This window comes from Helobdella robusta, assembly GCF_000326865.2.
Source record: "Helobdella robusta unplaced genomic scaffold HELROscaffold_63, whole genome shotgun sequence".
NCBI lineage: Eukaryota > Metazoa > Annelida > Clitellata > Rhynchobdellida > Glossiphoniidae > Helobdella > Helobdella robusta.
In genome coordinates this window covers 746,166-761,704 of record NW_008705353.1, presented here as the reverse complement: position 1 = coordinate 761,704, position 15,539 = coordinate 746,166, and the positions used below count along the sequence as shown (strand labels likewise).

General features: G+C 35.6%; 4 protein-coding genes across 4 annotated transcripts; 1 reads left to right on the top strand and 3 right to left on the bottom strand.

Moving 5' to 3' along the window:
• Positions 1-1,655: 1,655 nt before the first annotated feature.
• Positions 1,656-1,988, bottom strand: HELRODRAFT_146806 (hypothetical protein; the record flags this gene model as incomplete). The annotated part of the gene is made up of 2 exons (XM_009029946.1): positions 1,656-1,762; positions 1,844-1,988. Coding segments are annotated over 2 exons (252 nt in total), but the record flags the coding sequence as incomplete, so codon positions are not given.
• Positions 1,989-4,360: 2,372 nt separating this feature from the next.
• HELRODRAFT_180651 (hypothetical protein) lies at positions 4,361-5,595 on the top strand (the record flags this gene model as incomplete). Its single annotated transcript, XM_009029945.1, has 4 exons — positions 4,361-4,540; positions 4,782-4,866; positions 5,119-5,201; positions 5,449-5,595. The coding sequence occupies 4 exons, from the start codon at positions 4,361-4,363 to the stop codon at positions 5,593-5,595; spliced, it is 495 nt and encodes a 164-aa protein (XP_009028193.1).
• Positions 5,596-6,139: 544 nt separating this feature from the next.
• On the bottom strand, positions 6,140-10,921 carry HELRODRAFT_180650 (hypothetical protein; the record flags this gene model as incomplete). The annotated part of the gene is made up of 5 exons (XM_009029944.1): positions 6,140-6,277; positions 7,917-8,116; positions 8,235-8,636; positions 9,843-9,931; positions 10,896-10,921. The coding sequence occupies 5 exons, from the start codon at positions 10,919-10,921 to the stop codon at positions 6,140-6,142; spliced, it is 855 nt and encodes a 284-aa protein (XP_009028192.1).
• A 446-nt stretch (positions 10,922-11,367) lies between these two features.
• HELRODRAFT_180649 (hypothetical protein) lies at positions 11,368-14,049 on the bottom strand (the record flags this gene model as incomplete). Its single annotated transcript, XM_009029943.1, has 4 exons — positions 11,368-11,468; positions 13,430-13,541; positions 13,708-13,859; positions 13,938-14,049. 4 exons carry the CDS (start codon positions 14,047-14,049, stop codon positions 11,368-11,370), a joined length of 477 nt encoding a protein of 158 aa, XP_009028191.1.
• Between the last annotated feature and the right edge of the window lie 1,490 nt (positions 14,050-15,539).

The window sequence follows — 15,539 nt, the reverse complement described above, 5'->3', positions numbered from 1 at the left end:
ATCATCAGCAGCAGTAATAAAAGATGTAGTGGTAGTAGTAAAAGTAGAAGTAGTAGTAGGAGTAATATATAATAACAAATGAAATGGAATGTTTTCTTAGATGCGGGCTTCTGAGGTTCAACAATTTTGTCGTTTTAATTGCTGTTCGTGATGTTGTTGTTTGCTGCGATCATCATCATCACCACCATCCTCATCGTCATCATCACCGTCATCATAATTACGATTATCATCATACTATATATTGTCATCATCACAAATTTCGTTTATAAGAGCCAACTGGCTATTAACCGAAATACTACTACTACTACTACTCCAGCTGCTACTAATACTACTATCATCGCCACTACTACAACTAAGACGAACGTAGATTTAATTATAATATTAGTACCTTCTTGTGTTCGGGTAATTACACGTTGCCGTGATGTGAAGTTTTTGTTCAGCTGATGATCGCTGCCTGTTTGTTTGTCTTGTTGCCAGTGTCTGTTTGTCTTGTTGTTGTTGTTTGTTTGTTGTTGTTTGTATTGTTGTTCGTTCGTTTGTCATCACGTGATTCTTGGTGTTTGTTTTGTTGTGATGTATTTGAAACATTTGTTTAGCAGACATAGAGGTTGGAAGTGTCAAGCAAATTTACTTGATGTCGTGATATCAGCCGATGTTCTTTGTTGTGGTTGTTGTTGTGCAACTGCTCATACATCGTTTTGGTTGTTGCTTATTATTATTCTCGTTATTGCCTCTGCTCTGGTTCTCTAAGTTGTTGTTGGATTCCATACCTACCATTATCTTTGCAAGAGCAAATTTTGAGCGTTTATTAAAATGATTCTTGAAAATATATACCTTATATTTACATCATACGTACACATACATATATATATATTGTAGCGCTTTTGAGATTCAACAATAAAAAAGCGCTGTATATAAATTTCCGTAATAATAATAATATATATATAAATGTATGATATATTTAAAATAAATGACCAACATATGAAAGATTACTGATCGTACGATTACAACAGAGGATTGTCTTGTGAATCTTGTTAGGCCTTCAATTTAAAAAGCTACGAACGTCGTTACTAATTGAATAAATTCAACCAAATAAATTGTATAGGCGAGCGAAAATGAAAATTTAATTAATTCAATAAATAAATTCAAATAAAATGACATCACAAATAGTTAAAATCATCTCCTGAAAGTTTTTTGCGAGTAGGACCCGAAGCAGATATTTCTCGGAACTCTATGGAATAAAAAAAAGAAAGAAATTAAATGGTTTTAGAGAATTATTTGGTGATATACGAAACAAAAAGTAACCTCTTTGTTTTGTTATTTCTCTTATTATTACGTTCATTATTATGGCTGGCGTCGTTGTTTAAATTATCAGACATAGAACCAACATCGGCAGATGGGGTTGAGACAACACCACCATCTTCTGTGGTGTCCATCCTACCATCATCATCATTGTTATTATTATTATTAATATTGATACGATTAATGTTACTATTGCTGTGATTGATGTCGTTGACATTTTCATCCTCATGTTTCTGATGTTCTATTATGTTGCTGTTGTTGTTCTTTCTAAGCTGGCTTTCTGCTTTCAAATGACCCTCACCATTATTCTTAGCATCTCTACTTCCACCATCACCCTTCCTCCTCTTCTTCTCATCATCTCTCCCCAAGTATTGAAAGTACCTGAAGTTGGGTGGGTACTGGTGTGCGTCAATCATGTGCTCCTTCCTCAAGGCTGCTGTACTGAATTCTCCACAACAATCTTGTAACAGGCAGGAATATGGAAGATGATGTCGTTGGTTTTGATGATGATGATCCTGAACACCACCCCCACCCCCACGACTATCATCATGACTGATGAGCAGGGCTCGATCGTAAGAAGTGGCATGAAGTTCTCTGATGTGGATGTCGAGTAGGTGACTAGTTGGCAGTCGAACTGAACAATGGCAACAAACATTTCTGTGCATCGTGTCGTAGTGCAGTTCATATCTGCATTGGGGATTGTTTTAATTAAAAATGTGACCAAGCGGTATTATGGATGAGTTTATTGAAATACCTAACTAATCTAATTGAACAAAATTAGTCTTAATGATGAACTAGAATATTATATTGAAACTTTAAATACAACAATATTTTAAAAGATAAAAAATGTCCTAAATGAACAAAGAAGAGATTTAATAATCAATATTTAGCCATACTACCACTTACACAAACAGACTGTTGAAGACTTGTTGGCAGCTAGCTTCCTTACATTCAATGGATTTTCTGTGTTTACGAATTTTCTTTTTTTAAAATTTAATAACATTTAAAAATATAAATCTACGTTTTTAAAATTAAGCCTCTAACTAAAACTAAATCTTAAAATATAAATAAAATGTACAAAATACTAACTAAACTAAACTAACATTTAATTCTAACTAAATTAATCTTAATTAAATTAAAAGTTACTTGTTGACATTTCTGTCAACCAAGAAATCTTCATCACTATCGCCATCTTCAGAGTACACGCACGTAAATTTATTTTTACTGGAATGGCAAACGATATCTCCGTCGGAAAAGAACAAATCAGTGGGACTGCGGGGTCTCAACTTTGCCTTCCAAAATTGTGAATAGGACATTTTTCGGAAAGTTGTGAAAGTTTTCCACACAAAATAAATGATTTTTAATTATAAAATTCAAGTAAAAAAGTGTTTCATTCACGGTTTAACGGTTCAATTGCTCAGTAACTTTTTCGGAACTTTTTCAAATAATAATGTTGAAAAGTAAACTTTGACTTTAATTATAAAATATGGCTTGCTCGGCGGATCGGCTGACTACGGCTACTACCGCCATCTTTCGACATGTAAATTTATTTAGATTCCAAAGGTAGTCATGAGAAACGAGTTGTTGTTGGTGGTTGCATTCTAATGACTCTCTAAGTTATAAAGATGTTCATGAAACATACACAGAATGGCGGATTCAGAGACCCCGGGGAAGGTCATGACCCAACCCGTTGTGCTTGTGAGCAGTGTTGTTATTAAAAGTCAGTAAAACTCAGTTTTTAGAGAGGAAAGAATACCACATTTAGTCTTCAGACACAAATAGTTTTCCTTATGAACTACGCACTAGAATTCAATAATTTTTGGGAACGTGGTGCTGTTATAGTCTTGGAATTATCTTGAATCGATCTAATAGTTATCATTAAATACTCTATAGCTCGATTCTTTTTGGAGTGTGACGCCGATACATAGAGTTAAGCTGATCCGAATTTGTTTATAAATAATGACTTGAATCTACCGAAGAGGGCATAATGCGTTCGAGCTGGGTCACCGCAGCATAAGATAGTGACCGGCTTGATGGATGGGTTGATGATTGAACTGTTATTTAAATGATTGGTTTGTTGATTGATTTGTCCAAAATTTGATACTAACCAACACATCAAGTCAATATTTAAGAACAGCAATTTTGTTTTAAAATAAATAGAAATTTAATCAATGAAATAGAATATCATTACATAATATTGTTATATTGTATAATATTATCGCCTCTGATGAAATTAATTTCACCTAATGTTAATGTAATGTAATGTTTGTTCAGTGTAGTTTAATTGCAATGTATTGTTACATATGTAAGCTGCAAGGATGTATAAATACATACATACATACATCATAATGCTACAACTAATGTTAAAATTAATAACTGTTACATTTAAATTTTACGCTGGGCAACAAAAAATTCGTTCTGAAACAAAAGGCAAGAAACAAATGTGAATAAAGAACCAAAAATAATAACAATAATAATTATTATCGTTGTTATAATTGTTTTTATTTTTATTACGAACATTATTATTATGATTAATTAAAGATATATATATATATATATACACATGCAGTAGGCTATGAACTTTTCACCCATCGTCATTCCATATTTCAATCATTATGTTCAATTAAGACTATAAATCTATAATTATTAAAATTATTATTAATATAAAAATTATTATAGTTGATTATGATAAATTATAAATTAATGTGAATAATAATGGTATAAAAAATTATGTTCTGGCACGTCATCTCATTAAGCAGTGAACGCATGAAGGCAAGCAACTAATCAACTCAGCTCTATAAACATTATTGTTTTTATTATTATTATTATTGTTGTTGTTTTTTGTATTATTATCGCCATCATTATCAGTAATATCACCATCGCCATTCCACAAATCTTTGGCACCGCTTACAATAACGAGGGAGCTGTTATTGCGGTTATCAAAGCCATCCTCATCATCGTCATCGTCCTCATCGTCATCATCATCATGATTCTTAGAATCATTATCACCACCACCACCATCATCATCGTCGTCGTCATCTTGCATACAACCATCATTATGAACAACAAAAACAGTATAAACAAAAATGGCGAGAATAAGGAAGAGGTGGTTGGGGGGTGGTTTGAAGAGGGACTGTCCACTGCTCCCTCCACTTCGGGCTCGGAACTTCATGGTCCTCTGACCCCCACTTCCTCCTTCGTGATGGTAGCTCGTCATTGGTCGGTTCCTGCTGATCAGGTGACTTCCGTTGACCAATGGCAGACGAGTTGATCGAATTTGTTCTTCAATGGAGATGGGAAATTATTTCTAGAACTTATAATAACAATAATTCTACTGCTACTACTACTACTACTAATAATAAAATAACTATAATTATAATTTGTAATTAATTAATTATTTATTATAACAAATTGAATCATAGAAATGCATTTAAAACTATGCCGTGTGATCTCTTAATGGAAATTGAAATGATTTGAAGAAGAACAAAGTGGTGACGGCGTTAAGAGGATGCTGCAGTCAAATCGTCTCCAACTTCATTGGTCAACAAAACAAGGCCAGTGCAGGTCACCGCAGGTCAACATAATAAGATCAACACAGGTCGGGCCAACGATTTGTTGAACTTTGACCTCTACTCTTCATTCTTAAATGTGCCTGTCTAACAAACTCTTCGAATAAGTATCAAGGCGGGCAGTAATCATTCCATGTAAATAAATATCAAGTTTTCGTTTTTTGTACAAAGAATGGAAGACCACTATCGAGTTTAAGTGGCTTCGTGCAATTCGCGCCATTGTAAACAATGAAAAAAATTCTTGCAGCGGTTTCAGCGCTCGAGCAAATGCATTTTGATGTGTTTTTGAATTCTTCGAGGTGTTGTAGCGTGAGTCAGGCCTGCGCCGAGGTTCACAAAAATAGTTGTAAATATTTCAAGAAGGAATTAACAACAATAAATTTCTTCCTGGCCTAAAAAACAATGTTTTTCAAATGACAATTTGTTTTCTTGCTGTATTCTTCCCTCTCTTTTTCTTTTTTGTTATCTCTCCTCTTTTTTTTAATTCTTTCATTTCTTCTTCCTCAATTCCGCACGTTCAAAGCAATAAATTTTCATTGCGGTAAAAAAAAAAAATAAATAAAATAACATTTCCTAGCAAGCTCTGTGCCTACATAGGAGCACGGGACAGCCACCAGGATACTGTTTGTCTAACATGTTAAACTGCAACAATCACAACTACCACAAAACATCATCAACATTTCAAAAGAAGATTTCATGCCCACCAAACAGGGTCCCACTGTAAACAACTTGCAAAGTCCAAATTAAAAAGACCTGCAAGGAAACTATCACATAAATAAATATCTCCTTTCGCTAATGTAAAAACGATAAAGACAAACAGACAGAGATAAAGACAAACAGACAGACAAACAGACAGACAGACAGACAGACGGACAAACAGACAGACAAAAAACAGACAAGCGTACAGACATTCACAAATATGAGTTTTATACAAACTAATTGAAAAAAAACAAACTAAACAAGAACAAAAACATACAGTCAGGTACACAAGATATATAGGATATATGTGATTAGAACACCAACACGCATACATGCGCGCATACATACACACATACAGACAAACATATACATAGACTGACAGAGACACACACAAACACATGCATAGACTTATAGAGACACACATACAAACAAACGCCTATTGATGTATGCAATTTAATATTCTTGAAATATTACAAAGAAGGTGGGAATAAATACAAAGTGCCGCCCAAGTAATATTGTCCCCACCATCTTCATCATTACCACCATCATTATCATCATCGTAATCATCATCAAAACCAACTTTCTTTTAAAAATACTTCTGCCACAGAAGTGGACACTTCATTGGCTACCACCAATCTGTAGTGCCGGAAGTCGCTAGCGGTCACGTGATGAAAATACAACTGCACGCTAGTCGATGGTCCGTTTAACTGTTGTGGTATAACGCTATTTGTTTGTACGGCATTCGTATGAGGTGCTTGTATGTGGTGGATGTTGTTTGCAATGTTTGTTGTATTGCAGCTGTATATTTTGAGTTGTTTGTATTTTGAGTTGTTTGTATTTTGAGTTGTTTGTATTTTGAGTTGTTTGTATTTTGAGCTGTTTGTATTTTGAGTTGTTTGTATTTTGAGTTGTTTGTATTTTGAGTTGTTTGTATTTTGAGTTGTTTGTATTTTGAGTTGTTTGTATTTTGAGTTGTTTGGTTTGTCAATTGGCTAAATCGTACAAATGAAAATAATGAACTTGAGCAGCTTTTGAATGGGATGGGGGCAGAGTTATTAACCATTCTAAAAGTATTGACGACAAAACCGATACTTCGGTGATTGTCAACTCTGTTACATGGCAGCAGCTAATATTTCATCGACAGACTGGAGAAGTTTTTAAGGACAAACGTGCAAATGATGGTGGAACTTAATTTTGAATTCTGAATTTAATAATTAAAAAACGCGCTCAACTTTGAGAATTTGAAGGGTTATTAATAAAAATATATCCACTTGGCATTCGAACAAATTGCTGTCCAGTATCGATTTTTATCGGTATAAAAAGTATCGATAGTCGGTGTCAGAAGTATGGCCGGTACCGAAGCCAGTACCGAACATGTATATTGCCGGTACAATACCGGCAATATACATGTTCGGTATTAACTACTCTGGTGGAATGTGCGCCGTTTGAAACATTTTGCGAGGGGGTAGGCCGTGTTATGGCTGACGTTTGCTATGTTACTAACTGTCCCTCGTTCGTTCGTTCGTTCGTTCGTTCATTCGTTCGTTCGTTCGGTTGGCGTAAAATGTTTGTAAGAAAAATTGTGAAGATAACACAATATTATAGAAGGCATTTTTATTTTCTAGAAAGATTAAATGGATGAATTGTCTGTTTGTATGTGTGTGTGTGTTTGTTGGAATGTATGCAAGTATGTATGTATGTAGGTAGGTAGGTAGGTAGGTTGATTGACATATAAGTTCGAGTTTGATTGACAAGGTACATATAAGATTTTCTCTTGAACGAATGAATGAATGAATGAAAGAATGAATGAATGAATATATAAATAAATGAGTGAACAAACGAATGAACGAATGAAAGGATAAATATTAAAATCTTTGCTTCAACAATTTGCGTTGTCTGAACTTTTGTTCAAAAATTAAAAAAATTTACAACTAAGAGAGAGAGAGAGAGAGAGAGAGAGAGAGAGAGAGAGAGAGAGAGAGAGAGAGAGAGAAAGAGATAAATGCGAGCAGGAAAAAAAATTGAAAAAAACAGATGATAAAATACTAATGAAGGAAAGAAAAAACGAAGAGAAAGGATTGAAAATGAAGGATTGATTTATCGATTGACATCAAAAATTTTCGTCACGATCATCGTCAGCATCATCGTCATCATCATCAGCATCTCCTTCATCAGCATCTTCTTCATCATCGTCATCATCTTCACCATCACAATCATCAAATTTCCACGTGTCAAACTTAATAGTCCTTTTGACAAGGTGGGCAAACATTTTTGCAGCCGCATCATCGTCGTCGTCGTCATCATCATCCTTCTTATAATATAATCATCGTCATTGTCCTCTCCTACCGTGTTGGCCGCACTCCACATATTAGCAGCAGCAGCAGCCGCGTCAGTAGCGTCATCATTCACGAGAACCTTCCTGCCGACGTCATCAACGATCCAGAACATTTCGTAGGGGTGGGGTTTGGCCTTCACCAGGCAGCCGATGTACACGTTCACGTCGCCGAGCCTCCTCTCTGTCGATTGACACTCTATCTTCGGAGCATCTGACGTCACAATTTGTTGGAAAACAAGAGAGATTGGTATGAAAATTTGTGTTGTTGGGGTTGGAAAAAATTAAAAACTCTAAAGAGTCATTACTAACGAAGAAAGCAAACGACTCACATCTAACTTCCAAAAATGCGTCAACGCGAATCGGCTTAAAACCGGTCACCGACCCTTCACAGGTCACCGAGCTACCGTCATCTTCGGCCATCACTTTCTCGCCCACGGAGCTGGGCTGATGAACCTCACGCAAAATTCGACGATAACTTTTTGTATCGCCTCGCAACTGACTCACCACAGACCTCAAGACAGCATTCCCGCTGATGTTCCGACGCTTCAAGAAGATATCGATAGTCGGTGTCGGACTGCCACCCACACTGATGCACGTGACTAAAATGGGGGTATTTTCGATGAGGGTGAGCCGCGGGGTGGAGTGGGGGGGTCTATGATTCAGTTGAGGGGGCCTTGAGGTAACTTCCATCTGGTGATTGTTATCTCGGAGGATCAGCTTGTCTATGTTGTCTGCAGTGTCGTTATTATTATTGTTGTTGTTGATCATCATCATCATCATTATTATTATTAATATAGTTTTGTTACAATTATTACGATAATAAATATGATAATATTTATATCGAGAGGGTACAACATTTTTTTTTGCACTATGAAGCTTTTCATTGTATAAAAATAAATCGTCCTGATCATGATCGCAAGTGTGAGCATCATCATCATCATCACCATCATCATCATCGTCGTCGTCGTCATCATCAGCACAATGTAATCTATCTGATTGTTAGTATCTTCTCAAAATCTTTAATTGGTCCCAAGCCAGTCCACAATCTATTATTCTCTCTCTCTCCCTCTCTCTCTCTCTCTCTCTCTCTATGTTTTCATTATTTGTTTTTTGTCATTTTTTCTATTTCTCCCTTTCTTTCTCAATTTCCAATTTTTTCCCCAAAATGTTCTCATCTGAACCCTGTTTTCATTCACGTGTGATTTGTTGGACGTTGTTATTATTGTCCTTTTATTTACATTTTTTTATTTCGTTTTCTCTCTTTCTCTCTCTTTCTTTCTTTCTCTCTCTCTCTCTTCCTTTCTCTCTTTTCTACTTTTTGCTCATTTTCTCTTTTCCCTTCTCATATTTCGAATTTTTTTCAAAATTTCCCGATGTGAAACCTTTTTTAATTCGCACATAGTTTGTGGCGGTTGCTGTTTGTTTTATATTTCTATATAATTTCTTTTTTTCTCTCTCTTTTCTCTTTTTTCCTTTCTCTCTCTCTCTTTCTCTCTCTTTCTTTCTTTCTCTTTCTTCCTTACCTTCTTTCTCTTCCTTGCCCTCTCTCTCTCCCGATTATTTTGTTCCATATTTCAATTTTTCGACTCCCTCCATTAAAATAATGATAGTGATTGCCATAATGACGATGACGATGACGCTAATAATGCATGGTTGCCCCTTCTGACGGTGACGATGACGACGACGATGAGGGAGAAGATGATGAAGATGATGATGATGAAGATGATGATGATGAAGATGATGATGATGAAGACGACGATGAAGATGATGACGATGGTTAGAGTGTGGGTTAGGATTGAATAATAACACCCTAAAAACAAATCTGCATTACAACGATGATGATGAAGATGATGATGATGAGGAGGATGAGGAAGAAGAAGATGAGAAGGATGATGGCGCACGATAATTCACGATGATGAATGATAATACAGAATGACGTTCGATGACGTCATACGATGGTGATGATGATCGCTGCACTAAAACTCGTAAAACGAGATGCCGATGATAAACGATTAAGAATGTGCGCCTGTGTTTGTTGATGATGGTGGGGCGGGAATGAACAATTATAAAATAATAATAATAACAATTATTATTATTTATATTATTATTTTTATTGTTTAGTGGTTAATTTAACTTAATATAAAGAAACATATGCCTATCTATATGTTTGCATCAACAAAATGCTTAGACGTTAAACATTTTTATTTATTAATCCGTATTTATTTGTCTACGTATGTCTTTGCTATTACGTAAATAAGAAATAATAAAACAACAATGATAACATAATTTTCAGATAGACAACAAAGCTGATAACACGAACAACATACCGACCGACCTATCGTACCGACCGACAGACCCACCGAACCGACCGACATACCGACAAACCAGCCAGCCACACAAACAGCCTAGCATCCAATCCTACAACACTCAGCACTGTAATACCTACATTAAATTTACTGCTAATAGAAAAGTTTGTCTGGTTTGCTCTAACTTTTTCTTCGTCCTCATTTCATTCTCTCTCTCTCTCCCTCACTCTCTCTCTTTCTCTCTCTCTATTTCTAACTTTCTTTCTCTATTTCTCACTTTTTAATTTTTCTAATTTAGTGGCTTCTTTTTTGTCAGTGTCTCTTAATTTTTTTCCTCGCTTATCCTTATTATCTCTTTATTTATTTCCATTCTCTTTCTATTATACTCGTTATTACCCTCTCTCTTTTCATTCCTTCATTCCTCCATTCCTTCATTCCTTCATTCCTCCATTCCTCCATTCTTCTCTCTCCCGTCCACCGCTCCCAACACACCAGTTAATATTTCAAACACATGCAAGCCGAATGAAATTAGCCACGTAAATTAAACAATTTGAAATCAAGCCATTATAGCACTACGGCAAAACGATAAAACACAAACACACACAAACACATACAAACACACACACAAACAAACACACATAGACAAACACACAAACAAACACACACAAACACACATAGACAAACCCAGCCGACCAATCGACGTCCGCCATTTTGTGTCACGTGACGTAAACAACACTTTAAATAACAATAACCTCATCCCCACATAAACTGTCCGGCAATAAATAAATAAGTACATGAATAAATAAATAAATAAATAAATATAAACTTCCACTTGAATACAAAATGTAAACTGCCCTATACCTTATGTGCTGTATGCATGTCAGACATACAAACAGACAGACAAACAGACAGACAGACAGACAAACAAACAAACAAACAACAATAACATTAGCAAATTAAAAAATTCCAGTAAAAAAGACACCAATCCGCGAAGTTGATTGTAAATTTTCTTCTATAACTGCCTGTCGGAATGCTAAGGATGATTCAAGCAAGTGTGCTTCTCTATTAGCCTTTATTATTTGAAAATTTCCAAGAATTCTAGCCCCAAAAAAAAACTGCCGACCCAGCACAAACGTGTGAATGACCCCTGACCCCACTAGCCTCTGACGTAGAGGTGGTGGACGACCTGACCTTCGACCTTGGAGGTCGGCCCTCTGATTTCGCACGTGTAATTTGCCTCGTCCTCCATCGAGATGTCTGAAAATTTTTAATCAATTTCATTCAATCGTGATTTGACTGGCGGATTTATTAGAGTTCATTATAATATGTGGGGCGTGGTTATGTTAATGAGGATGATGATGATGACGTAAAGATGATAATAATTTTAAAAGTAAACAAGCCATTGAAAAAGAGTGCAAATGGTTTTTGCATTAATATATTAATGACAATAACGATCATCAGTACGGTAGAAGAAGTAGTAGCAGTAGTAGAGATAGCTGCAGTAGCAGCAGTAGTGGCAGTAGTAGCTGCAGCAGTGGTGGTAATGGTTGCGACGTTAATAAATTTTTCTCCAACACAATATATTTGTTTTGCTATTTGCCTCCCTACAAGAGATTGATTGATAGTTTTCTGTCATCCAGTGATACGTGTTGTTACCTTCAGTCTATCATTAAAAATCACTCAAGCGTGGAGCACTTATTCATAGAATCGTTCAATCAATCATCCCACCTATCATTCATTCCTTCACTCATTCATTCATTCATTCATTCATTTGTTCATTCATTCATTTATTTGTTTATCCATTAGTTTTTGGGTTTTTTAAACTCTTCGTTTATCAACTTGAACGACTGATGTTCCGCTTGTTTTCCCACCTCGTAATTCAACTTGCTAGACGAGTTAAATTATTAAAATTAATTATAATTAATTAAATTAAATTTAATTCATTCACTCCCTCAATCATTCATTCATTCATTCATACGTTCACTCATCGATTTAGCACCTTTCCACTATTAAAATCTCTCCCCTCAAATGTTTTTTCTCGGCGTTGTTAGTTCAAATGAGATCGAACCATCAACCAATCCATCCATCATTCATTCCTCCATCCATCAATCCATCTATCTATCCATCCATTATTTATTCATCCTTTCTTCTACTCATTCTTCCATCCATACATTATTTCACATTTTCCAGAACTTTATTAAATAATTGCACATTTGTGTCCATGCATTCATTCATCCATTCGTCACGTCAATTCTCGAACAAATATCCTTTTTTCAGTAATTTTTTGTCTTCCCATCCATCAATCCTAAATTTTTATTCATTTTTTAAATTTTTTATTTATCAATCCATCCATTTGTTTGTCATCCTTTCGCCCAATCGTTTATTACTGCTTGCTTTTGTTAATTTTCTTCAATTTATTGTTTCATTCATTCGTTCGTATATTTATTTATTCAATCATTTTTAATCATTCATTCATTTGCTCCTTCATTCATTCCTTCATTCGCTATTCGTTCCATCACTCATTCATGGGGTGTAAGGTCTGGAGTATTAATGGAGCGATAAATCAATCAACAAACTTATCCATCAGACGCTTTCTTTAAAGTTTTCAAGGGTGAGGTAGTGATGATGATGTCATTGATGATGATGATGATAATGATGAAGATAAAGAAGATGACGATGATGAAGATGATGATGATGATGACCGCCAAGCATGGAAGTGCTATCGTTGCGGTTCAGTGAACATCATCGTGCTCCACAGTTTTGTGCTCAAATATTCTACACCAACCGTTCTATGTATATACGTACGTAAGTGTGTGTGTACGTATGTGTGTGCGCGTATGTGTGTGTGCGTGTGTGCGTGGCGTGTGTGTGTGTTTTTGTTGTCGTTATTTGATAAAGTGCCTGCTATAAACGTTGGCAGATGAATTTCTCATATTATTGTTGTTCCTGATGATGATGTTTTCGGTGAATTCGTTTGACGTTCTTAAGAGTCAACTTCTGTACGTGTGTTTTTGTCTGTATGTGTGTGTGCGTGTGTGTATGTGTGTGTATGTGCGTGTGTATATGTTTGTACGTGTGAGTATTTGCAAGTTGAAAATGGCGCTCCTTACAATCTCTTAGTGATTTATTTCTTTGGCTCAATTTCATGCTCTGGTTTTAAAACCAATAAGACCACCATCATCGTCATCATCATCATCATCGTCATCATCACTACCAACTGATGATCGAGAGTTCGAGAATGTAATGCAGACTGTTGTTTGAGTAACTAAGATGGAACCTTCCATTGAGGAATGGTTCTACCAAGTTGCCCATCGTGTTCATCTCGGTCGTCTGGCATTATTATTATTACATCTTTTTAGTATTGGAAGTATTAGTAGTAGAAGTAGCAATAGTGCTAAAAATTATTTCAGCACTTGTTCATTCGTTCGTTTGCTGGTTCGTTCATTCGTTCAATCAATCATTCATTCAATCATTCATTCATTCATTCCCTCCTTACTTCATCCAGCTGATGTTTTTTCCATCTGAACGGATAATCGAACAAGTTGAAGGTGTCAGAATGGAAAGGGCATTTGAAGGTGACGCTGTCAGCTTGGGAGGTCACGTGCTCTCTCTTCTCTGGACCGGTTATCGTCAGTTTGCCGGAAGTGGCTGTTACGATGATGATGGTAATGATGATGATGACGATGACGATGATGGTGATGGCGATGATAGCGAATTATTTCAAACATACGACCATTAGACACACGTGTGACGGTGCAATATTAAGGAAATTAGTGGGGGAGAGACGGGCGAGTGATGCCAAATTAGGAGATGAACGATTAGGAACGTGATCGTACATGAAGGTAGGCTGTACGAAAATACAAAGAGATACACGATTCTGTATACTTGTTGCATCCTTTTGTATTTTATTGTATTTCGATGACATTTTCAAGTTATTTGTATATAGAAACGCCTGAGGTATATAAGCAAGTTCTAGTTTGATGGATGAACTACATCTTTATCAGTTGCTATTAGAAGACTGTTGTATCAACATTGGATACTATTACACTTTTAGAAACATGGTTAAGTGATATAAATGAAAAATTAGTTAATCTAAAAAATGATTTTAAACAGGTTCCATCACTTCATTTCACCCGTGTTCCTAGCAAGTTACGTAAGGACATTTCACAAAAGAATTCCAATGCTATGCTGGATCACTACAACATTGTGAGACATTCGTATGAATATTTAAAGATAGCTAGGAAGGTTTAGCTTGAGACAGAAATTTATCGTGTTGCTGTTGTTGTTGTGTTGTTGTAAATTTAATGACTGCAACAACAGCATAAACAACAACAACAACAACAACAACAACCACTACTACTACTCGGTAGGAAACGATTATGGTTAGAAAAACAATAACGAAAACAACAATAACAACAACAACATCATCATCAACAACAACAATCATGGACGATAAATGATGAAGCACTGGCCCGTTTCAACAAAAAATCATTCGTATAAACATTTTTGGCGGACGAAAATAGGAAAAATCGTGTACAAAATAATTAAATAATTATTTATTATGAAAAAATTATAGGTCTATGTAAAGCATCATTATCATCATCACCGCCTACAACATCGTCATCAGCAACAATTCACTAAACACTATGGCGTCATCGTCAACAACAACAACAACAACAACAACAACAACATCAAATTTGCGTTCATCCTGCAAATAACTGCTCCCCTGGGATTGGAGAAGAAAAAACGAAAAAAGTATTAAAAAACAAAGATAGTTAAATATATGAATCGAGAAAATGAGAGAGAGAAAGAGAGAGAGAGAGAGAGAAAGAGAGAGAGAGAAAGAAAGGGAGAGAGAGAGAGAGAAAGAGGGGTGGACAAAGAGACACCTTATCGGAATGGAGGTATATTTATTTATTGATTCCTTGGTCAACACGAGGGATTTGATAACACTCTCCCGCTCACAAGTCACTCATTTTTTTCACGTCTTTTCTGTTCTTTGGTTATTGTTTGTTCTTTGGTTATTGTTTGTTTTTTGGTTTTTGTTCTTTGTTGTTTTTTTGGGTAATTTATTTTTTTCGTAATTGTTTGGTATCGTTTTGTGATGTTCTTGGCTGACATCAGTTTTGTTCATTGAAACTGTTCAGTTGTTGATTTAGTAGTAGTAGTAGTTGTAGAAGTAGTTGTAGTAGTAGTTGTTGTTGTTGTGGTAGTAGTGAATGTTGCAGTTGTTGTTGATTTTATTATTCAAAATATCCATCATTCAGCTTGACAAATGCACCGTTCGCAGCAGAAACATGATGCTTTAAAAATGATTTTGTGAAAAAC